This window comes from Rattus norvegicus, chromosome 2, assembly GCF_036323735.1.
Source record: "Rattus norvegicus strain BN/NHsdMcwi chromosome 2, GRCr8, whole genome shotgun sequence".
NCBI classification, from domain to species: domain Eukaryota; kingdom Metazoa; phylum Chordata; class Mammalia; order Rodentia; family Muridae; genus Rattus; species Rattus norvegicus.
Window position 1 is genome coordinate 62606529 of NC_086020.1, and position 25469 is coordinate 62631997.

The 25469-nt window shown below is 41.4% G+C and overlaps 1 protein-coding gene across 3 annotated transcripts in view; it reads right to left on the bottom strand.

The window, feature by feature from the left end:
• Npr3 (natriuretic peptide receptor 3) overlaps positions 1-25469 on the bottom strand; it is a 67941-nt gene that overhangs the window by 13972 nt on the left and 28500 nt on the right. For all 3 annotated transcript variants that reach the window (XM_039101782.2, XM_006232045.5, NM_012868.1), the window contains 1 exon segment: positions 3400-3535. In XM_039101782.2, the coding sequence (XP_038957710.1) occupies positions 3400-3535 (136 nt within the window).

Below are 25469 nucleotides of genomic sequence, written 5' to 3' on the forward strand. Positions count from 1 at the left end.
ATAGCTACTACCCAGACAACCCTATCTGGAGCTCCACTCCTTCCCTTTAATCTCTGTGGATGAGCTGACAACATAGAACATAGAGGGGACCACCCTGTACTCCTCTCTCAAATGTACCCTTGGCTTTGTTCTTGTCACTGAAACTTTTCGCTTCTCAATGAGAAGTTTCACGAGTAAGTATAAGCAGACTCCAGCCCACTAAAGGACTCACAGGATGAGCTGGCACAGTGCAGAACTATAGATGCTTTTCCGTTAACTTACTTTTCAGCCTCTTCCAGAGAAAATGGGGAATGAAAGAATGGCCCCTTCGGCTTCCTGTTTCCCGAGTCTGCACTCTGTGTTAATGGTTCTCAGAAGATGCTCACCAGCGAACTACAGGTTATGTGCCACAGAGCAGTCACAAGGCATACCATCTCCCTAGAGACTAAGAGACTTTCTATTTCAGCAGGATTTCCGGGTCCATGGGTCTGGTCCCATTGCTTCTTGAACACTGGGTCCTACCACACCGTCCCATATATTCAGACATGAGTCACGTAGACCTCCCAGCTCCTCAGTTGACAACCTCCTACCACATACACTCAGACCACAATGAAACTGATGCTCCCTCTGCAGCACAGTGTCCTAAACAAAATGACGTCTCCCATTGCCCTGGGGTCTCACTCTGCTGCCATGTTCACAGACCTTTCCTTGGCTACTCTAAACCGGCATCCCACACCACCCCTTTCTATATCTCCCTACTCTATCTTATTTTAGAGCGCTGGGAAGGGGCTATGTGTTTATTGCCTTTTCCCACACACACACATTTGCACATGAGAGAAAGTGATTGTGGGCACCATCTTTACATCATCAGTGCTTCGTCTCCTGTTCCTTGAACAGTGCCTGCTACATCGTAGATGCCTGTTGAATAGATTGGGTGAATGAACATGTAGTTGCTGCCTGCCCTTGGAACCAGCTCAGGCCAGTTTGGAGCGTTAGTGAGGTAAGTCTTATATACACTATTAACAAAAATATAGATTAGCAGAATTTTCTGTAAGATGTTTGGCAAATAGTCAACCCTGAACAGGTTGTATTTAGGAATATATATATATATATATATATAATAACTAGTGAATATAAGGAGGCATGAATGTGAAGAACAGGAGGGTATACATGAGGGTTTGGAGGGAGAAATAAAAAAGGAGAAATGTAATTATAACCTCAATTTTTTTTAATTTAAAAAAGAAGCCATTTTGGTAGTAAATGAATCAATGAAGCCGATCAAAAGAAAAGTAAGTTTGGCAATAGTCACTGTACTTTATAAAACACCAACATACATTGAAATCTAAAAATCCTTCACATTAGGAATGTTCTCTGTGAAAAATAGTCACACAAAACTTCAGCGAGGATGTAAGATCCTATGCCACCATATAGCAGAATGGCAAGACCTGTAACAACTGAGGTATCCAGTCAGAGAGAGATTAGAGCTGGGTCTGGGGTCATCTGTAATCCATGTGCTCTGGAAACAGAAGCAGGAGGAATGTCTCATGCTTAAGGCCAATTCGCTCCATATAAGCAAGTTCCAGGTCAGCTAGGACTATATAGTAAGACCCTGGCTCAAAACAAATAAACAAAAAGAATTACGGAAATTATTATATAACCATAAGGCAGAACCACATCTCTCATTTTAAAATGTATTAGATCTGTGAGTGCCTGTATGAATTTTTTTGACATACAAAAAAAATAAGAGTGTAATATAAATAAAACTACAGTGAAAAGTGGTGTTGACAGTGAGACCCGCTGGATAAAAGTTCTATGGGGCGTATAACGATGCTACCAGAAAGCATAGCACTCCTCCGGAGTCATCTAGGAAAGGGCTGTTATAACGATTGCACTGGGAAGGGAGACAGGGGTGGGAAGCAAAGCTTTCACTTTCCATTTTATACATTTGTGTTCTATTTAAATTTCCTAGCCAAGCATGATCTCATTTTTAAATGTCAACCTAGGTTGTTGGAATGATGAGATGGTGTCCTTTTTGTTGCGGTTATTCTTATGCTTTTCTGTTTTGCTTTTTTAAAGCAGGAACTAATATTCACTGTCTTGAAAGTAAAGTAAAAGCCGAGGGCCTGGACCTGCCGCAGCTCTCAGCACCAGGTTGGAAATGACTTCTTCCGCATTCCACTAAAACCAACGGTCTGATCACAGGAGCCCACACCCACGTTAACACTCTTCTAAGCCGGACTGCACATCTTCCACAATCGTGTTTCTGTAGTGAATAACACTTATGTACTCACTTACGTGATTTTTAAGTACACGGGGCTAGGTAGATGGTTCTATGGGTAAAGTGCTTACTATGCAGGCGTGAGGACCTGAGTTCACTCTTGTCCCATGTACAGTTCATAGCTGTCATCCTGGTGTTGACAGAGGCAGAATCAGGCAGGTCTCGGGGGCTTGCTGCCCAATCAGTCTAGACAAACGGTGACCTCTTGATTCAATACAAAATTGCCTCAAAAACTAAGTTGAAGAACAAAATAAAACCTGACATGAGCTTTCACACACACACACACACACACACACACACACACACACACACACACACACCATAGTGTACTTGTTATTTAAATAAGCAGCAACAGGACCATCTTTATTGCAGTAAAATTTGCTCAAAGCGTGTCTACATGCATTGCATTATTTGACCTTATTTTCACAAGACTGTGACTTGAACTGACTTATCCTTACTTTTAAAATGGAGAAAGCAACACAACTGTAGCATATATAGAGGGCCCAGGTCAAATTCACACAGGCTCCCTGACTGTTGGTTCAGTCTCTTTTGGGTCCCTGTGAACCCAGGTCAGTTGATTCTGTGGGTTTTCTTATGGTGTCACTGACCCCTCAGCCACCTTCAAGCCTTCCTCCCCCTCTTCCACAGGATTCTCCGAGCTCCTCCTAATGTTTGGCTGTGGGTCTCTGCACCAGTCGCTGGATGAAGTCTCTGATGTAGCTTGGTCATCTTTAGGACTCCTAACAGTAAGACTGGGAGCTGTGGACTATGTAAGAGTCTATGACTCTTTTGCATGCTTTTGGTATCCTTTTTGTCCTGCTAGGTTGCCTTGTGCAGCCTTAAACATGAGGGGAGGTGCCTAGTCTTAGTGCAACTTAGTACGCCGTGTTGATATCCCTGAGAGGCCTGCCCTTTTCAGAAGGGAAATGGAGGAGGAGTGGATTGGAGGAAGAAGGGAGGTGGGGAGAGAAACTGAGAGGAAAGGAGGAGGAAACTGTGGTTGGGATGTAATATAGATGAGACAAATGTTTTAAATGGAGAAAGAAAGACTCTAGAAAGGGCCTTAGTTCCAGCAGATAGGGCTCACAGGAGCAGCACCTTATTTGGCTGCTGTGCTGCAACCATGGAAACCGAATCCCTACCTTCAAATGTCCTGTTCCAAGTCTGCTGGATGATTTTCCCCCCATCCTTCTTGCTGTAGCCAGCTCTGAGCACTTCATGCAAAGCCAGAACGTAGAGGAGGATGGCATCATGGAAGCCTTCAACGAACATGTTCACCTGCAGAGGAAACCCACTGGGTGAGCCTGAGACCCTGGTGATTCCTATCCAACAATGATACAAGCAACCACCGTGGTCCAACCTGAGTCTGGAAGTGTGAGATCCACGGTGGAAGTGGGCAGAGCTATCAAAAGTAATGGCCAAGCCTTATGTTTCCTGACACTGACTGAGTAGGAAAAACCCTGACGTGGGAATTTGCAGAGCAAACAAAGCATTACAGAAGGCAAAGAAACAGTTCTGTGGTCCAGGTAATCATTCCGGGAACTTCCGACAGTTTCCTTCCATGCACATCCAGCCTTCTACCCACATCTTCTGTCAGACTCAACATGAGTCTGACTCCCCAGTGAAGTCTGCCCTAACTTCCATAGCCCATAAGATCACCAAACTCTCAAGCGGAGGACACCCACAGAACAGTAGTAACTGGGCAAGCTGAGGCAGAGAAGTCAAGAGTCTGAGGCCAGCCTATACCACATGGCAACACCTTGTCTCAAAACATTAAAACAAAAATCCATTTGTTCATATTTATCAAAACTGTTGTCCATTGCCTATAGGTATGGAAGATACAAAAAGGGAACACAGTGCTTTCTGCCTGCCTATGGAGTGGGGCCATGCTGTCTTCTGAATTGGCAGTAACCCCTCAGTCTCTCTCTCCACCCTCTGCCAGACTTGAAGGACAGAGATGGATGCATTCTTGACTGTTGGTACAGTTTGATCTCTAGCTCCAGTAAGGTCTCTCTGATTTCCATAGCCTTGGTTTAATAAATGGAAACACTGGCCATTGAACTTAGGGAAGTTGCTGTGTCTCATTGCATTTTGTTTCATCTATATCCATGCACATGGTATAGATCCTTCTTCAAGGGTAATTGCAAGAATCATGGCATAACACCATAAAGTGTTTGGTGCATATCAAGTGTTAAACCACTAGTTTTGTGGGTCACATAATGTTCTCCGTAGTATACACTAGAGTTATTCAGGATACAGTAAGAAGACATAAAATAGAGCAGTTAGTATTATAGATTGGGAAGATGACGGCAAGAAGCTCGTTGGTGGGAGCAAAAGCTGAGCTGAGTTTTGAAAATGAGCAGGTGAGTGGAAGGGAGGAAGGTTTGCAAAAACACTATGAATAGAATAATGTGGCGAAAGCATATCCTGACCACTGCTCCATTAAAAGCAGCAACCGCTCTGCTGAGCTGAGGCCAGAGGAATGAGGCCACATGGAGACAACCAGTAGAAACTCAGACTGCTGGGATCAAAAGTCCTCCCCAGGGAACTTGGCCTGTCCTTAGTAGGCACTTGATACCATGACTTGCATTATTTCCTCCTTAGAAAGACTATAAGTCCCCTTTGGTAGGTCCTGCTTCCACATTTATACCGTTACAACATAAATTCGAGTAAAATGATCCACTGCCATCTTGAAATACTGGATAATTTGCAAACTGTACAAAAGGCACAGAATATTCATACCTCAAGAGTCAGAGTTAAGAACAGAAAGCCAAGGTTACAGGAAGACTTGGACATTCCTCAGAGGACCTGGGAGGTGCTTATGTAAGAAGCAGCCAGCCCAGTTCTTCTAAAGAGGAACCCACAGGAAGAATGCCTTCACTGACCTTCTGTACGGCCCAACTCAACATATTCACAGATGGTGTCTCCCTGTTTGAAAACATGAATGGCATCACGTCTTTCATGGGCACACCCACAGAGGGCAGCTCAACACCCAGTTTCATTTGTCCTCACCCCACCCCTCCTTGAGTCCTGTTTTGCATTATAGGAACAAATACTTCAGATTTGCCGAGAACCTGGGCAGCTCCAGCTTTGTCCTTTGTAGCTGTGTGCCTACATCATTCTGGGCCTTCAGTTCCTCATCTCAAAAGTTAAAGAAATAACAGTGCCTTCCTCCTGGGGTTGATAGCAGGTTAAGAAATGTAAAGGACTTCAAACAGCTTCTGCCACCATCAACCCTGATAACTTTTATTGCTCTGACTGTCTAGAGATGAGGAGTTTTAAACCCAAGAATTCTACTTAGCTTCTAATTCCGAGTAGCAGTATCCAATAAGCAACCTCTTTTATTGACCCATTTTATTCTTGATGGAAAGTAGGGCTGCTGATTCACACTCTGGTGCCCCAGACAGATCTCTTACAGCACTATGATCCTAATGCTACCAAGTAAAAAGCATAGCTCTGTCCAAGCTGGTTTATGCCACTGACCTTCAGGGTACATAGGACAAGTTCAAGGTCACAGAGATCTTGTAGTTGGCAACTAGCTGGATCTATAGCTCACTCCTAACTGGGACTCCTCAATCTCCAGATTCCTCATTTGTGAAGTACACGGCTTAATTTAGCACTGGATCACCTCACAGAGATTTTCTGGGGATTAAAATAAAACACCCACAGAAGTTCCTGAGACCATGAATGCCTTGGGTTCATACTCTTAGCTGTCAAACTTACATCTCAAAGATGCTGTTTTCTTAGGCAGAGAATGCTATAGAAATAACATCTACCAGTCAAAGATAATTTTCAACTGCCTCGAATATGCTAATTTAATTTTCCAAAGGAATACAAATTTTCACTTAGACCATGAAGTCATCATGACTTGAGAAAGCTTGCAGGCTGATGAATCTTAATAAGTAGAGTTTAGCTGTTAAATTTAATTCTCAAAACATGGTCATGATTCCCCTACAGGTCTATCCTCTCTTTTATACCTCTATAGAAATCACCTTGCTACAGGGGAAAGGCATGGAATCCTAGTTGGAACATTGAGGGAGGGAGGTGTCCTAAGAGAGCACTAGACTTCCCATGTCTTTCTGAAGAGCTCTTGGCTGCTAATTGTTGGCTTCCAGAGAAGGAGTCATGGTCTTCAATGGCCTAGCCACTATCAAGTTGCCCATTCTGTAGGAAATAATGTCCTACCCATGTTCATTTGAGCAACAGTTGCATGAGGAGTACCATTGTTTTGCTCAGTCTTCCTGAGTTTTATTCTTGCATGTAATGCTCTGCAAATCCCTGATGCTAGGCCACCTGTGGTATCCCTGATTAAAATATGATGTGAGTTCCTGGGCCTCACCCTGTTTATTTATGTCTGCCTCCTCCTTTTCTTCCTCTTTCTTATCCTCCTCTTCTCCCTCCTTCTCTTCTTCTTCCTCCTCTTCTTCCTCTTCCTCCTTCTATCCTCCTCTCTAAATCCTTATCCAGAGACACCGTACTGATGCTGGCCATTGATGGGCCTGGTCATACACCCTAGCACCAAGACCTAACTACCCCTTTCCATCCCTTCCTTCTTGAGGCATTCTCCCATCCACTACAATGGGAGTGAACAATCGTCGGCCCAAGAAAGATGAACTTGAATTGTTTTTGTCCTAACGAGTTTGACACCAAACAGAACAGGTAGGCTCTGGACATAAACTCTGTTCTGAAACCTGTCTTGATTTCCAAGTAGACTGCAACAGTTACCTCTTTACTCTTTAGAGTGGCAGAGTGTCTCCCTCTCCTGCCACAGTTAGCGGAAAGGATGCTGGCCCCACTGAAGCTCTGTGGAGGAGGTTTCATCACACCTACCTCATAAACCCCCCAGTCAGAAGCAAACCCCTGATGCTGCCTTTTCTCAAGGAGAACATTCTCACTCTCACACATGGGTTTTAGTGGGAGGGAAGCCCGTTAGCACATTACAGCCACTGAAAATTGGAAGTGCAAATTAAGGAGAAAAACAATGAGAGAGGGGGAAAAGACAGCATTAAGTAGTGTTAAGAACACTTTCCTTTGGACTTCCCAGCTAGAAGGAACCAGATTACTTGTTGTGCCTCCCTGTCTCTGGACAAAACACTTGAACCTCGAGGTCCTGGCTTGGAGATCACACTGTTACCAATCACAGGAAATGGGATTCCCTTCACTAGATACTTGTTTGAGTGTTCACCGTCTGTTTTAGTTACAAGAGGAACAGAGGGGCAGAAAGGCTTACTTTGCCTCACAGGTCAAGGGAACAGTAATCATGGAGGCTAAGTCCTGGTGGCAGCACCTGAGCAGGCTAGTCCTACTGCATTGAAGTCACTAGGAAACAGAGAGCAGTGAGGGCTTGTGTAAGCTAGCTTCTTCCTTTTGACGCAACCCAGGATCCTAGTCCAAGGAAGCTGCCTTTCGTGTGGCCTCTCCCACTTCACTTAGACAACCCCTCACAGGCATATCCGAAGACTTATGTAATCTAAATAACGTGCCCAGAAGCTTGTCTCCTCTGAAATTCCAGATCCTTGATGGCAATCAAAACCCGCCATCATAACATCCTTTTAGCTGGAAAATCCTCCCATAGCATCATTTGCTGAGCTCTTAAATTCCTGAGTGCAGCCGCTCCTGGGCCAGATAATGAAGATGTTGGATTAAGAAAACATGGCTGTTTGCAATCTCCACCGGCAGCATCACTGACCCATGCAGACAGGCTCTACACATGAAGTCATGACATGACCTCTTGTCTGCCAGCACTGTTAGCCACATTCTCTCTCATGGAGAAAGCTGAATAAAAGTGATCATCCTTTTCCTTTTTCAAATGAGCCTAGGATAGGTAACAGTTGGCCTTCTCGCATGGCCCCCCTGTTACACTGCATAATATCTTCCCCCATTTCTCTCTGGGGAGGCAAATTCACATTTAGATGAACTGCTCAATGCTTGTGAGTAAGTAAAGTCTACTTCAAATGCCCTGTATCATGAGAAAGACCTGTAAAGGGGGTGCCTGGATACCAGAAAAAATGCAAGGCTCTCAGGTGAAGGCTGCTGAAAGAAAACTCCCAAAGGGGAGTGCCAAGCTGAACCGTCCTGGGGTTTTGCTTGTGGCACTCACATGAAACCAAGCATGTCACACAGTGGTTCTATCTCCCTTACCACAAACTGTTGGTTCCCGATGCAAATGAGGAAAGCTGTGGGTGTTAATGTCTCAAGATCCTCTGAAAAAGACATGCCTTCTAACCTCTCATTCGGCTGAAGATCACATAAGAAAAAAGTGGACTTTTGGAAAGGGAGCAAGTAGGAGATGAACCACCGTCTGCTCTCTCCCTTCATAACTAATAATGCCAGCATCACCTTGTCAAATGGACATAATAAGGCCTTGGAAGTGGATCTTGTCTGAGTCCCATGCACTGCTGAAGACAGCAGGCATCAGGAGTGGCTTGGCAATGCTGCATGGGTAGCTCAAAAGCCCAAGATAACTCTACATTTGGTAAACACTGAACGCATCACTTCTATAATTTATACTTTAAATATATATTAGCTGGGACTGAGAGGACAACTCAGTGGATAGAGGGCTTGCTATGAAGTGTGAGGACCCCAGTTTAGATCTGTAGAACCCATGTGAATGCCAAGTGAGCGTGGTGGCTCAGCTCACCTGTAATTCTAGTGCTCAGAGGACAGAAGCAGCTGTACGCACTGTTTGGGGAAGCTCTGGGTTTAATGGGAAACTGCCTCAATGAATAAGATGCAGAGCTCGGGCCATCAACCTCGGGCCTCTACACACATGTATACACATATGCAAACATACATGTCTACCTCCGTGCATACACATACCACAGAAACATACTCTATGTATTATTAGTTTTCATTCAATTTCCCTAGAAGTCATAACATTAAAAGTCTGTACCCCAGCAACACTGGAAAGCACCATGTTCCAAGGGCTACCACACTCTCTCCAATGTCTCATAAAGAGAAGTCTCACTTTGCCAGACCGAGACTCTTGATTGCTTGTTGACGTATTTTAGCCTTGGGAGAAGTTAATCTAAACACACTGAAACTTCCCTGAATTCTGAGAAAGTCAGACATCTTATCAACAATGGAGCTAAATATTGCTTTTGCTTCTAGGATGGGAGATCTCTTCCTTCCTCAACTGACTTCAGGGTGGGATTTTCCCCTAAGTTGCCCAGAAAACTGTCTCCATCCTGAGCTGCCCAGAGAACTGTCTCCACCCTTGTATCAAAGTTGCTGGACTTGCAAGTATCTTTGATCATGTAGCCAAAAGAATAGCTGTCTCCCATGATAAAACCAATAAATCATAAACAGAAGGAGGATTTCTTCTCCCTCATCACCTAGAACAGAAGGGTTTAGAAAAAAAATATGCTGATAGAGATGCAGGTTTTGGTGGGGTGGGTTGTGAGGAAGATCTCACCTTACCAACTGCAGTGCATTTCTGTGTTTTTAACCCTCAGAGAACTCTCATTTTAGGGTACTTGAGGATGACTTGCAAATTAACTAAAGTTTTAAGGTAACCTTTTTTCCATTGTAAATATTTCTGTAAATACTACCAGTTGGATATTAGAACAGTAGGATACTTTTCTGAATCCAATCCTATTTTTATTTTATACAGTATTTTTCAACTGTGATCTTTGGAGCAAAAGCCAATGGCAGGAAAAAATAGTTTGTACCAGTTTCATGAAGTATGTCTTTGGGTTTTTGTAAATAATTTTAGCTCAAATAAAATTGCTACTTTAAATACAAAAAAAAATGTCTTTGTGAGATCATAGAGTTATGTCGGCATTCATCATGACAATATAGACCTCATACCTGGCACGTCAAACTCACTGACAAGAGCAAACACTGGCAAGGAAATCAATCCAGTAAGTCTCCTGTAGAAGAGCAATCAATGAATAGGACTCTAGGGCTAACACAGCACAAGTGTCAATGGCCTTTTACAAACTTTTGGTGCTCACATAGGGAACTGCATTGTGAGTGACATCTATCCTTAACCTCGATAGCTCACTTATATGCATCTAGATGTCTGGAAAGCCAGTGGCCCAACCCCCATATGGCTTTGCAATACCAATGCGATTTGTGTCCTTTTCAAGGGAGAATGTTTACATGGTCATGAATCAAAACTCAGCAGGTTCAGACGACAGGTGACATGCAAGACAGTGACAAAGACACCAGAAAAGGAAGAGAGGAGAGACCAGGGAAGAGGGAGATAGCAAACTCAGAAATAGATAAAGGTTGAATGTCGGGACCTGCTCTTTCACAAATACCAAAAGGCTCTTTCCAATGGCTATAGGCCATTTGGTAATCTCCCCTTCCCTCTCTCCGTCAGCCTAAGCCTATAGTAACTTGGCATCTTATACTGTTTTTCCACAACCCCTCTCTTCTTCCTCCATACCTGCCCCTTTGCAAATAGTACCTTTATCAGGTCCTGTCACCTCCCTCAGGCAGGTCTTCTTTTTCCTCCCAGCACATTCACGGATAAACCTACTTTCACGCATCCACTCACACTTGCTCTCACCCAAACCTCCTCCTTTCCATGGCAGCTGCACTTAGCACAGATTTGAGTCTTGTCACTCAGCAGTCTCTTTTGCATATTTGCATGGCTGCGTACCTAGGCATTGCACTGCTACTGAGAATATCGGCCATGTTACAGGTACATCTCTTTTCATAGGTCCAAGGGCCAGCATCTAATACAGAAACTTCATTCACTTGAGTTGACCTAAGTGTCACCTGCCACTTCCCACTACTCTCACTTGTGCCTGCCTCTAGCATGCCATCATCTTGGCCATTTACTAACACTAATGTTCTGTAAATGAGGGGAAGAAATCCCAACATTTGTTACAGTGATATTTAAAATGAGGGTAAACAGGGTGTTGTGTAATCGTAGTCCCTGTGACTCAGGAGGTTAAGATCCAGATTGCTAAAGCTCACATCCCTGAGGCCAATCTGGGCCACATTGTGAGATCCTATCTGAAAATCAGAATAGAAATGGAATAAATGGGTCCGAAGAAAGGATTTTAGGGCCTCTTCCATGATAAAACCAATAAATCCCACTGTGTTTTAGCTGTTCAAAGGCCTCCTTTGGGCACTGTTGGCTGAGATTGCTATAATGTGGGTACCGCAGCTACCACTTAAGGGCAAGGCTTCCAGACCAACACTGGGAGGGAGGCTCGTACTGCAGCTGGTGATCTCAATCAGTGAATTAGGACTAAATAGTTGTTTATGAGATCTTTTCCATCAAGGTTGCTACCAAACCAATAAAACTGAATTAACCAACATTGCTTTCGTAAGAAGCTCAGTGTTTTATATTTTGGAAATTATGTGTAGATAAAGTTAAGTAATTATTGGCAACTTCGGGGCATAGAATATTATTATTACATGCCTACAAAGTGAGATTTGTGTAAAGATAATCAGAACCGTAGAACAAAATAAATAATCTAAGATACACACACACATACACACACAGTCTTCCGGATTAGACTGAAACATCTCAACAGGGAAAACCAAGTCTTTTCAGCACATGGTAGGACTACAGAAAACAATGGGGAAAGATTGAGGTTTGACTCTCAAATCACAGCAGATACAAAGACTCACTTGAGATGAATCATAGACATAAGTATCCTGTCTAAAACTTTTATAAAGTCTGAAAGAAAATGGAATATCATTGTGATTTTGGCACTGGCAAATTTTTGTTAATGAGAAAGTACAAAAAGCACTGAACGTTAAAAAATAAATAGGCTAATGTATTCCACTCCTACGAAAGATTCACTTCCTTTAATTTGACTTTGTAAGCACATAACAAACTGCCCTGCTGCTACTTGCACATCAAGAAAGCAGGGGCGTCAGGAGTGTTATAACTACAGTCAGGGAGGTTGGTACTGACTCACATTCTTCCTCCACACCGTCTCTACACTCACAGTGGCTCCTTCAGTGTTCCCGTGTGTGATCCACTCACTCCAGGGGTCTGTCTTCATTGCCCTGGTCCCTTCAACTCACTCACAGCTACATACTCCAAAGTGACGTTTCTCCAGTGTTTGAATGCATAGAGTTTACCTGGGAACCTTGTTCAAAAATACATCTTGATTGATCCAGTCTGTGGAACTGGGAATCTAACTGTCCTTGTTCCCACAGTGTCTGAAATGATGCTCCTGACACTGATGCTTGCAAGGCTGTCCAATTCATCGTCATCTGGAACTCTCAAGTCCTGGGACTACTACAGTCCCCTATCCTCCCATACTCTTCGATGTGCAGAACAAGCTCTTTGGACTTGGACTTCCCTCCTCCTCTGCATTTGGTTTCAGAGCTCTGAATGGAGTCATTTCAGGGGAACAAAAAAGTAGGTACATGAATGTCATTCAGGCCCAGGTGCCAATGGGAAACTACGAGTAGAAGCCTGCCTGACACTCAGGGGACAGGTTGCAGTCAGACACACACACATTGGTTATCTTCTACAGAGAAACAGTCACCCTGCCTATAGATGAAGGCTACACTACACATACACACACACACACACACACACACACACACACACACACACACACACACACACAATGTGTTTAGAGAGAAAGGGGCCAGAGGAGAAACTTGGAAGTAGCAATATTTGTGGAGCAAGCGGCAAAGAGAAATCATGAAAGAAAACTGAATACAGAGATCTGGTTAGAGAAACTCGCACATTGTGGTATTTGGGCAGCCAGGGCAGGAGCTAGTTTCCAAAATAAGAAAGATGTCTTTCGAAATAACTCTTCCACTTGGGCTGTGACTTCATTGCCCCCACCCAACCGTGTCTAATGCATCCCTGCTCCTAAGCTTCTGTTCCTTTTATTTGTCTTACTTAAAAGGCTCATCGTTCCTTACCCATCAAAAGCTGCCTGCACAGGCACTAGGCTGTCCTCAGAGTACCTAGGACAATACTTTACCTCAAGGTAAAGAAAGCACTTACCTTAGTAAGGGCTTGATAGTATTCACAGAGGCTCAGTCAACAAACATCTTCCAGCTCAACTACCTATTCCTGATGTTACATAGGTCAATAGAGTGGTCACTACAAGGGAACTGTGGACACAGAGGACACCAAATAAGATAGCCCTCAATCTGGCCAATCCAAGAAGGGTCAAGTTACTACGTTAATATGATCCACAGGATTTCTTAATGAAAACTGCCAATCTCTTTAAGATCTTTAGGATAGAGTGGAAGAACATATAACTGACTTCAGTAATTAGTAGTCACTCATCGAGACAGTAGAGTAGATGAAGTCATTGATAAAGCTCTCAAATTAAAGCCAAAGCCAAAGACTTATAATAAAAATAAAAATCCCTACCTCTAAATCACTATCCACAGGGCCAACATTTTTAGATCGTTAGCAAATGAAGCAAGCTGGCTGCAGTGGAGCACTAGAAAGTACAGACTAATTCATTATAATATCCTAAAGCTCAACTCACTTTCAAACTTCAATCTGGTTTCAATGGTTGAATCCTAGTAATATATTACTCTGTTCTTATTTATAATGTGCTGAACCCCAGAAAAGATGTCATTTAAAACTATTCTTATATGACACCTAAGGCCCTGAGGGTGTTCTACTTACAGCTCCTGGGCTGTTAACTTTGGACACCCTCACCCAGCGCACTTAGTTATAAAATCCCTTTATCAATCATTTTTTTCATAACTTCCAAGAGTAATTTAATATGAATTTTATCCATTTAGCAGATTAGAGTCTCCGACAAACAGGTGCCCTTGTGTCCTTGATAATGTTAGTAATGTTGTGTTGTATTGATGGTCATTATCTTAGTTTCACTTCTGTTCCTGTGATAAAATACCCTCTGACAAAAGCAAAGTAAGGGACAAGGGACAGTTTATCTCACAACTCTACGTTATGCTCCATTAGTAGCAGGGATGTCATGGTGACCGGAGCTTGAAAAAACTTACCACATTATGCCCACAGTTAAGAGAAAGCAAAAGGCACTTACAGGCTGTGCTCTGTTCAGTTCCTCCTCTTAGTCCTACAGTCCAGGGGCGGGTGCTGCCCACTTTTCTTGCTGGCTCATTCCATATCAAGTAAAGCCCTCAGAGGCATGCCCCTAGACCAACCCAATCTAGACAATTCCTCCCTGAATCTTCCTTCTACATTGTGTCAAAATAATAATTTAAAATGGCCACCTCGCCCATCAACTGACTTTTTTAAATTATTTTTTGCTTTTTGAGATTTTAATTAGTTATATCATTCCCTGTTCCCTTCCCTTGCTCCAAACCTTTTCCTATATTCCTTATTCTTTTCCAAATTCATGGCTTCTGTTTTCATTAATTATTGTTGCCTACATGTATGTATGTATGTATGTATGTATTTCTAAATACATATGTACAACCTAGTTAGTCTGTATAATATCATTTGTATGTGTGTTTTCACGGATGACCATTTGGTGTTAGAAAAAACAATCAGTGTGCTCTACCCTAGGGAAGACTATCTCTCCCACTCTCCTCTTTCCTTAGTTGTTTATAGTTCTTTGTATAGGGCTGAGATTTCTGGACTTCTCCCAACCTCTTTCATATTCACATGGATCAGGGATCATTGTGGAAGAAGACGCAGGAAGATTGCAAGAACCAGAAGAACAAGGAGTTTGCTGTAAGATTATATCTCCTAGAAGATACACCCACACACATCTCACGAACATGGTGGTCTAAACATGAACTGAACAAGGTCAAACAACATCATTGAGCCACTGCCTTGGGCTCTCCCACCTCATGTACCAATGAAGAGAGCAGCATCGATGAACAATGGCCTCCTGAACCAAATCTCTGCCCTATAGTTACAAACAAAACCCCTGTGGATACACTCAGCATGCAACATCAGAATTCCCTGTTAGCAGTGGCTGGGGAGGCTGAAATTGGCCTATCGGCCTCTTTGCTCCCAAGCTGGATGTCTTAACATATGTCATTTCCTTCTAGCTCCTACCAAATGACTTGAGGTCCAGAGTTATTCTGTTGTGACACTGAGTTGAAATCAAACACTCATGTAATAGAGTTTAAATTATGAAAGGACCATTACTCCTCTAGTCATTGGGTGACTTCATAAGTCGTTCTACACTACTTTCCTGCAGCAGATGAGGGATGCCTGACATCCACAGAACATTCTCTGGCAACACAATACCAATACCTCCTCTAGGTTCATTCGCCTCAGGCCTTCCTTTTCCAGGTTCTCCCTTTAAACTCAGTCTCCTGGGGAAGCTAATCTACAGCCCCAACATCACTGTGTAAAGGAGCCCTGAGTAAAGAAGGGATAGCAAGACCCCAGGTTGACACAAAGCCTTTAGAAAGGATGAGAAATGCAGAAAAAAGAATTTTGTCCGCTAATATTGCCCTTCCAGGCCTTACAGGCTCACAAGTGCAGTTCTTCAGCCTTAGGTACATTCTTCCCACAGGTCAAACTGGTCTTGTGCCTACAGTATGGATTCGAGGTGAACAGACTTCTCTGAGAATAATTACATTGTACTTCAGATGTGAGGAAGTTGCCCAGATGAGCTGGCATGCCCTTCTACCCCAGTCAGTATCAGAAAACTCCTTAGCCTTTCAGTTGTGGGTGGCTTTGCGTGCACAATGCTATTTCGCTCATGCATTCGTGAGAGTGTTATCACCATTGCTGCAAACATCTTTGTGTCTCAAGTTGTTGTATCGCCACAAACACTAACACTACCCCACATTCATTCAAAAGGATAAAACAGGATGCTTGGCTTCAGAGTCCTTTTGCGTAAGCCCTGGGCCTCTTTGTATTTTTCCAGTGTGCTAGGTCAAAGCTTTTTACAGTTAGAAAGCCACACCTAACAATGTGTAACAATCACAAGCAAATGAGTGCTTATTTATAGTCAAAAAAGCTTTAACCCAGAATATTCCAACGTCTTCAAATAGTCTATTCGTGTTACTTAACCTATTTAAAAGATACCAGAATAATTTAAAACAATTTCCACCTTTAAGAAAATGACAGTGATTTTTTTAAGTCCAATATCTTCATTTAAGAGTTTTGAAGGCCAGCAAATATTTCTCTAGCTAGCAAAAACCCCTTGCCATGCCTCCATCCCCCCTTCTTTTTTTCCTAACAAAACCCCTCATCCATTTTCCTAATACAACTAATCTTATTAATATGTTTGCACGCAGACTCATCGTTCTTTTTTTTTTTTTTGTTAAAACCAACTTGAGATTTGATTCTATTCTCACAAATAAAATTAGCAAGGACCTACTGCATCTGAAAAGGACTTTTCATTTGGACACACTATCCCTGGCTGGCTATGAGAAAATGGGGTGAGATCTGAGGAAAGGGAGCTGCAAGAGAAGAGGCTGCCTTTCCATTCTGATGGAGCCTTGCAGAAGCCTTGACTGCGCAGTGCTGTCAGAGTGGGGCAAATACATTTTGCATCAACTGCATTCTCTTCTCTTTCATTTGTTTGGCTGAAGACCTAACTTTTCCATTCTTCAACTAAGAGATTTTGGATCTAATTAGATAGCATGAGACAAGAGGAGAGTGAAATAAATACCTCGCTGAGATGTTATTGATGACTGATAAAGTTAAATGGATTAAATACCATGAGACCTTCCCCCTCAGAGAAATTACAGTATTACTTTTCAACACTTTAAATGTCTCAAATGTCACATCTAGGCTCTTTAAACAATTATTTATTAAACCTTGTGTCTCTCAAATACAACGCCTAATGAGCTGCCCATCCCCCCACTCCGCATTGATTTGTGAGCATCAGAGGGAGACCTAGGATAGGAAACATGCTCCCAAGGCACCCCATCCCATCCCCTCTGCCACACTGCCACACATCAGACTCTCCCACAGTATTTGTTTAAATAGACAAATTTTCAACTTTTAAAGAAAAAGAAAAAGCAAGCTATGGGTGGCCTGAGAACCACAAATGAGCAAATACCCCAAGTCATAAAATCCCCTTCTGTTCAGAATACCCGGTTAGAAATACAAAACAGTATTTACCAAATTCTACCCAGGGTTAAAAACAGATCACATTAGAAACTGTAAAACTGAACTTGAAACCACAAAGCACTAAGATCCAGAATTGTCTTTTTTTTTTTAATGTACACTACACACTCTTTTTATTTATTTTTTTCTTTTAATGTTCAGTTGTTTGTTTGTGAGGAGACCAACACAAGCGGTGCTGCCCATATGGGAATCAGGGCAATTTGCAAGAGTCAAGTCTCTCTTTCCACCAGGTGGTTCTGGGGATCAGAATCTAGTCCTCGGGAACATGCCACGGGTGTTATACATCAGAGGAATCCTGATCCATTCTTTAGAATTAGGCTGCAATCCTACATCTGCAAGCCTTGTGGCTGTGTCTTTGTAAAACAAGCTAGGCACAGAACATTGCAATTCCTTAACTCTTGAGTCCAGCATTAGGGCTTGCCTTTGCAGTTAAATAATATAGGCTGGTGGCCAGCTTAGAGCTAAAGAAAAGCTGGTTGTGTATACTCTAAATCTAGAATAGTATTTCCAAGAAGCATTTCTGATGTAGTATTACAAACAGCTGAGTACTCTTATGTAATAAAATTCTCCTACAGTGTGTGTACTTCTGTGTACAAACCTATGGTGCCCTGCACATGGGTTAACTAGGAAGTAATTTTACAATAAAGAATGAACAAATTCTATACCCAGCTAATGATAATGACACTTAGCTTTTAAACTAAGACTTGTTAGACATAACTTTGAGCTTTAAATAGCAGAAACCTAAAAATGAGAAGACCCGGCTAGAATCTACAGTTGTTAAGCAGAGAAGTCAAGAAATCTGACCAAGAAGATAGAGAAATATCTAGGGTTTTCTGTCTGGCCAGTCAAACCTACTAGGCCAGTTCCAGCGAGTTTCAGGCCAGCGAGAAACCCAGTCTTCATAACACAAGTGGATGACACAGGTTTTCCTTTAGCTTTACATGCCTGTGATACATATATGTATGCACATGCATACACACATACCCATATACAACAAAAAGGAAGTCAGAATCCTTCTACTAAGCTTACACAGAAAAGAAAGAAACTGTTCTTCCCCATCCTGCCAGAAGACAAGTGTGTCACTGAGGAAAATGTAAGTGCAAAAGAGTGTGCCCGGAACAGATGAATAGGGAAAGTGTGAAGCTGAGAACGTTGGTAAGAGTGGTAAGTCTGGGGTCTTAGATGACACTCCTTTCCTGGCTCCCAAAAGTTAATACAGCCTAATGACCTCCAGAAGGTTCAGAAGAGTATTTTTTTAATGAAACTGGCCATCCTATGAGAAAAATGTACTCAAGATAATAATGTTTAAGGTGATTCTTCAAAATAGCTGGGTTGATGCTCATGGCGCTCCAATCCAGTTCAACATTAGACAGATTTGTTATCAAAGCCCTGGAGAGGGCTGAAGGAGGCACATAAAAATAGAAGGAGAAAAACACTCATGAAATGCTTCCAGTATGGATGATGAAAAGATAAAATAGCAACAAATAAGAACCTGGAAGAAATTGGGAATGTAGATGGATAAGACAATAAAAAGGATGACAAGACTCCTAACTCAACAAGCATAAATAGCATCAGTTATGAGAAAGAACTCATTGATGTGCCTTTTGATAGGATAATATTTACCTTGATTGTTTATTTAATTATGACAGAGCATCAATTACAAAATTAGCCCCAATTTTAGACAAATTAAATAAAAATAGCATATACTCTAGAATTGGTAGAAGGGATATCAGGAAGATAAGCCTCTGTGTCCAAGAACCGAAGTCAAGGTGCTGTTTTGAAGTGTGGATCCACGCAGACAAGCAGAAAGTATGGAGGTTTTTCTTTGTCTTTCTCATTTCTAATCTTTTTTATTTTTTTCTTGAAGACAGCATCTTCAAGTCTTGGCTTGTCTGGAACTCATTATGTTGACCCAGCTGACCTGGAACTTGTAGTGATCCTCCTGCCCTGGTTTCTCAAATACCAAGATCATGGGCATATACCACCAAATCTACCTAGAAAGCTTTTGAAAATTAAAAATATAAAAGACATTTCCAAATCCAGTAGTTTGGATGATAAAGTCAGAACAATCTCTCAGAAAGGAAAAGAAAAAGGCAGAATTAGAAATAACACTTGCTTTGACAGCATAAGTACTAGAAGATGAGACAGATAATATAAGAACCAGATAAAGATGACTACCACTCAACTCTAAAAGTTTCTGAAGGAGGGAACTAAAGACATGACATCGAGATTTTAAAATACACACACCAAGCCCAGCGCAGTAGCTCACATCTATAATCTCAGCATTTGGGAGACTAAGACAATAAGCTTGCCACAGTTCCACAGTCTGAGCTACATAAAGAACTCCAGCCCAGTCAGAGCTACAGTGCAAGACCCTGTCCTCCAAATAACAAAATATAAAATACAAATGGATAAGCAAACACACTCATACCAGGACTCATCACTGAGAATTTTCAGATCACCAATCAGTCCAGTTTTCTGTTTGTTTGTTTGTTTGTTTGTTTTCTAATTCATTCCCCCTTCCTTCTTCTGTGTCACTTTGCTTTACATCATTAAAAGATAACGTCTCTTGGTTGTATTTCACTGTCATGTTACTCCTGATTAGTTCAGTCTGCATGGAACACAGGCAAGAGAACAGAACCAGAAGGAAGAGGAAAGCCAGGATATACCCCCTCCCAACTCTCTCTTTGCCTTGAGTAATATCTCCAGTAAAAACTGTATTTTTCCATCCTTCTAGCTTTTGTGGGCAGCCCAAACTTTGGGGACCTAATAGATCCCCATGATCCTAATGATGACTTTTTGCAATTTCTAATTTCTGGCTTGCTTTACTCTTCCATTAGGAATCATCTCCTCTAACATGTTGAACTCTGTTCGTTCTATTGAATTCCTGCTGAACTGGCTCTATTTGCCTTACTAGAACCTCACTGATACAATCAATCAAACAGAGGAAATACTAAAAGTCTTGAAGGATAAACAGGAAAAGAAAACAGAACTTTAAAATAAAGAATTAAAATGATAACAATAAGAGCTACAAAATAAAAGTAATGGCATCAAAGTCTTATGGAAAAAGAATCTTTAAACTACAATTTTATACCCAGCTAAACTGTCAACTTAATGTTGAAATAATTAGTATTATTATTAATATAGTACAAAATGTATAATGCACAAAGTATCAAAAACTTTTTCCCATTGATGCACTCTTTCTTCAAAACAAACAAGAATTTTAAGAATAAAAAAGGAGATATGATATCTAAAAAAAAAAGGATCATGCAATACAAGAGAAAACTAAAAGACAGTTCCAAACTGATGTTAAAATAAGAAATTACTCCAAACTGGAGCAGAAAGATAAGGTTCAAAACATTAATGTCATGACATAAAACCCTTTACTGAGGCACTAAAATAAAATAGTAAGAACTATGTAAAAGCAAATAAGAAAACTGTCATTAAATTCCAGAGAAGGTACAGGAGAAACAACAAATGCTCACAACAATGAATGTGTAAGAAGTGAGCACGACATCTCAGAAATAAAGCTAATGGTTTCTCTAATATAAGACTAGATAGAACTTTAGCATTTTCTTCATTTTTCTTCTGGGGAAATGATTTTTTCAATGTAATCCTACACAAATATTTTTCTTATTTGTGTAAATAAACATGCCTCAGGACAATAACCAAATGGTATACTATCCAGCTGTAGCCATGATCTAGCCCAGTGGTTCTCTTCTTTTTTCTACATGGATCACCTAGGTGAAACACTGACTCTCTCTCCAAAATGTATATGATTATGCTGTAAATCTTTACATGAGCATAATAATAAAAATCTGAATACTATCTTTTATCTTTTCTTCAAGCCTTATTTTGTAAAAAAAAATTAACAAGAAAAGAAAATATTAGGAGACAAAATAATGTGTCAAACAATTTGATCTTTTTTCCATTTCAGGAATCAAGACATAGTATCAAAATTTTACTACCAAGAATAACAATGTAAATAATCCATTTTAAAAGCATATAGACAATATCAGGAAAATCATTAATCAACCCTGTGTAGTCAGAAGCCCAGAAGGGAGGAGACACGGAGGAATTTATATATGACTATAATCCTTATAGTACTAAAAATGTACTACTTAATTGAATGTACTACCTTTTTCATTCATTGTATCATGCCCTTTCAATCTGGAAATCTACGATATTTTTATTTAAACAACATCAGGAAAAGAAGGTGAAGTTCACCCAAGGGAAAAGCCAACTGTTAAAGTTCCAGCTGGTGAATAGGTCTCAAAAGTGCCAAATACAATAGGAAGAATGGATCAAGGCCAGGAGTGGGATTTACAGGAAGGAGAACCCAGGGATGCTGCCAGAGCCAAAAAAAAGTGTCTTCAACTTTGGCTCACCCAGTCCTAAGAAATAGTAGTGAGAACAGCAGGTCCTGGAAAGTCAGCTGACTCACGAGTGCAGAATGAATGAATGTGTAAGAAGTGAGCACGACATCTCAGAAATAAAGCTAATGGTTTCTCTAATATAAGACTACATAGAACTTTAGCATTTTCTTCATTTTTCTTCTGGGGAAATGATTTTTTTCAATGTAATCCTGCACAAATATTGTTCTTATTTGTGTAAATAAACATGCCTCCGGACAATAACCAAATGGTATACTATCCAGCTGTAGCCATGATCTAGCCCAGTGGTTCTCTTCTTTTTTCTACATGGATCACCTAGGTGAAACACTGACTCTCTCTCCAAAATGTATATACTGTGCACTTACAGAGTCGGGTATGTAATTACAAGTAGTCAATGCATCATGAGGCAGGAAACTTTCATCTCCTTAAAGCACCTACAGAAACCTGTAAAAGGGCCCTCTGCCTCCATCATTCTGCTGGAGATGAGTACCATCCACATGTCCTGGTGCTAAGGTGCATGACATTTTCTGTGAACTGGCACAGGAATGCATCTATGATGTGACCTCAAAGCTCAAGGTTGTGGGTATTTTCTTCCCACTCATGAGTTTTTAGAGGATTAGGATTCCATCTGGGACCACACATTTTCCAGGATCAGGTTCACAGCCATGCTCCCCAGAGAACTCAACAAACAGTATCTGATAATCAAGAAAATGATGGTTTACATGTGGGCGAAGGGTGACTGCAGCTGAAGAGGACACTGAATCTTAGCACGAGTTGTCAAGTATGTGAGAGTGTGAAGGGAAACTGATATGCTAAAAGTGTGTACTTTGGACTGGTGAGTACAGAGAAAACAAGGAAATACTTCAGCCTGCCAGGCTCACGCAGAGGGCCTGATACACTTAATCTTTGGGTCATAAGTTTGCCTCCTTGTTGGGTACATTGTTGTTAAGAGGATCAGACTGATGTAGTGGAAAAAGAAAATCACTGGCCCAGGAGTCAGGGGATGCAACTAATCTCAGCTTGGCCACCATACAGCGCATTCTAAAACCAAATACCAGCACTGTGGATTTGGAACCACTCCTGAGGCAGAGTGCTAAGCAGCTCCATTAAAATGCCCTTGAGTGAGAGCCACTGCACACGTAGGTGACCCAATACAAAATCCAATGGTGGCGGCCAGGCAGGCACTTGGCAAAACCTTTTCTGAACCAGGCTTCAAGATCCTGGGGCCTCTCCAATGCAGCATTACTTCTTGGTTTGCATTTATCAGTGACCCCCAAGTGGTCTTCAGAACCCCTGTTGTGGACACTTTTACTACCCTCACACCATCTCCATCTGTGAAGCTGAACTTTTTGTGTCCCTAAGGAGGTCCATACACAGAACCCATGGCTGATGAGCATTGCTGACAAAGACAGGATACTAAAAAAGGCTTTGGCTATTTGAGAAGAGATCAGGGTTGATGTTTCCCCAGTATAACAATACAGGTTGAGTATCCCAGAAACTTTAAGTGCTGGTGTGACATCACAAATGGAAACCTCCTCATATCTTGTGGTGGCTTGCAATCAAAAGGCAGGGGCAGTTGAGATAATGTACAAAATTATCATCAATCCACATGTCTAAGGTGTATAGGAATCAGTGTGTTTTACAATTAGACTTGGATTCTACATTCCAAATAATGTGCGTACATGTATTTATCGAAATTAAAAACAAATCTGAAACCCCAAATACTTATGGTCCTAAGCATTTCAGGCAAGGGATACTCCTAAAAAGAAAGCATTTAACAGGGGGCTTGCTTATGGTTTCAAAGATTTAGTCCATTGTTACCATGGCAGGGAGCATGGCAGCACACATGACCTGGAGCCAGTAGCTAAGAGGTATATTCTGATGTGCCATCAGAGAGAGAGGGGTGATGGAGAGAACCTGGTTTGGCATGTGCTTTTGAAACTACAAGTTCCACTTCCCGGTGACACACTTCCTCCAAAAAGTTTCCACCTACTCTGATAAGGCCCCAGTTCCTAGTCCTTCTAATCCTTTTAAATAGTACCACTCTCCAGTAACCAAGCATTCTATTTGAATATAGGAGCATTCAAATACATATGGGGCCATTCTTATCAAGCCACCACACACAGCAATGAGGAAACAAACTAATATATAGCCTTGCAAACAGAATAAAGAATCTGATTGTCACAATAAGTATAGAGCCAAGTGTTACCTTGAGGGAAACTGTATGTTCTCTGTATAACACCTTATACTCCACTTCCCACCCTTTTCTCTTTATTTTTGTGAATTGCAAACATATATTCCATCTAACGTCCACCCCCTCCAGTCTTCTTACGTCCTCTAAACATGCCCATTCCCAACTTCATGTCTTCTGGTTTGTTCAGTTTTTTTATAAGCCACTAATCCCAGTGATTGTTGTCCACATGTACAGGGGTGAGGACCATGCACTGAACCCTGGAAAACCTGTCTGTGGCCACATTCTCAATAAGGAATGACACTCTTTCCCCTGTTTTTCTCAATTAAATTTTTAATTTTTTTACAGAGAGCAAGTTATGGAAATGAAGGTTGATTTTACAAAAACAAAACTGTATTAACTGGGGCTAGGTAAGTGGCTCACTCTGTTGATTACTGCAAAAGCTTTGAAGACCTGATTTCAGCCTCTAGCAACCACGCAAAACTCCAGGTGGAGCAGCACGTGCCTGTAATCCTAGATTAGGGAAGGCAGAGGCAGAAAGATCCCCAGGAGTTGCTGACAGCTGACTAGCTGGGTCAACAAGCACCAGGTTCCATGAGAAACTGCCTCAATAGATAAGATGCAGAGGGAGGGAGACTCCCTACGTCGACGACTGAGCTCAACATACATGTACATACACATGCACACATGATTGTGCACACATATGCTCACATATACACTTAAAAAATTGATTAATTCATCCAAGTTTAAGCAAAAATATAAAATCACTGTGCTATTAAAATATTCAAATAATTTTACTGTTTAATAATTATTGTTTCTCTGTCTTTCTAGTGCTACAATGTAGCCTGTAAAAAAAAAATTTTAATTTCACTTATTTTCATTTTTGAAAAGATCATAGCTTTTTTAGGGGTACTAGCAATATGCTAATACGGATGTGACTCTAATAAACATAAAATTGGATCCGGGATATCATTCAATTTGCAATGCTAAAGCAAAACCCCAAAGGCACAATGTCTCTTCTCACCCTCGTCTAAGCAATCCTTCATGCTTGCGCCATTTTTATTTGTTATGCTGGGAAAGCGTCTCATTTTTAAAAGACAGAAAAACCTTCACCAAAGAAAAATAAAAGAGGATTTCTCAATCTGCGATACTGTCTCAACCCCCTACATTAAGCACCGTGCTTCATGCATCAGTCAGACACAATGCTGTCCTCTGCAGTAACACAAACTCTGAATTTTAAAGCTCAGAAGATTCAATATCTTCTTGGTGCTGTAGGGTTATAATTTATATTTTATTTTCATTCAATATACTCAATTTAATAATTGAATTCAGCTAAATTTAATTTAGCAGTAGACACATCAGCATAAGCATGAAGAAACAGAAGTGTTAAAAGGAAACAAAGCAGAGCCTACCCGGAAGTCACGTGATTACCTGGTGACCACATAGTACTACGAGGAGGACTAATGAGTCCACCACACTTGCTGGATATGAGATGAAGACAGGGGCAGAGCCCATGCAAGGCTCTATGAAGTTATGTTCTATGCAGACATATATGCCCGTGGATGCAAACATGAGAAGCTAAAAGACCTGGAGCAAAGCTGTCCACGTGAAGCCTTAGACAAATGAGGCACCGCCCACCACACTGCTCTACTT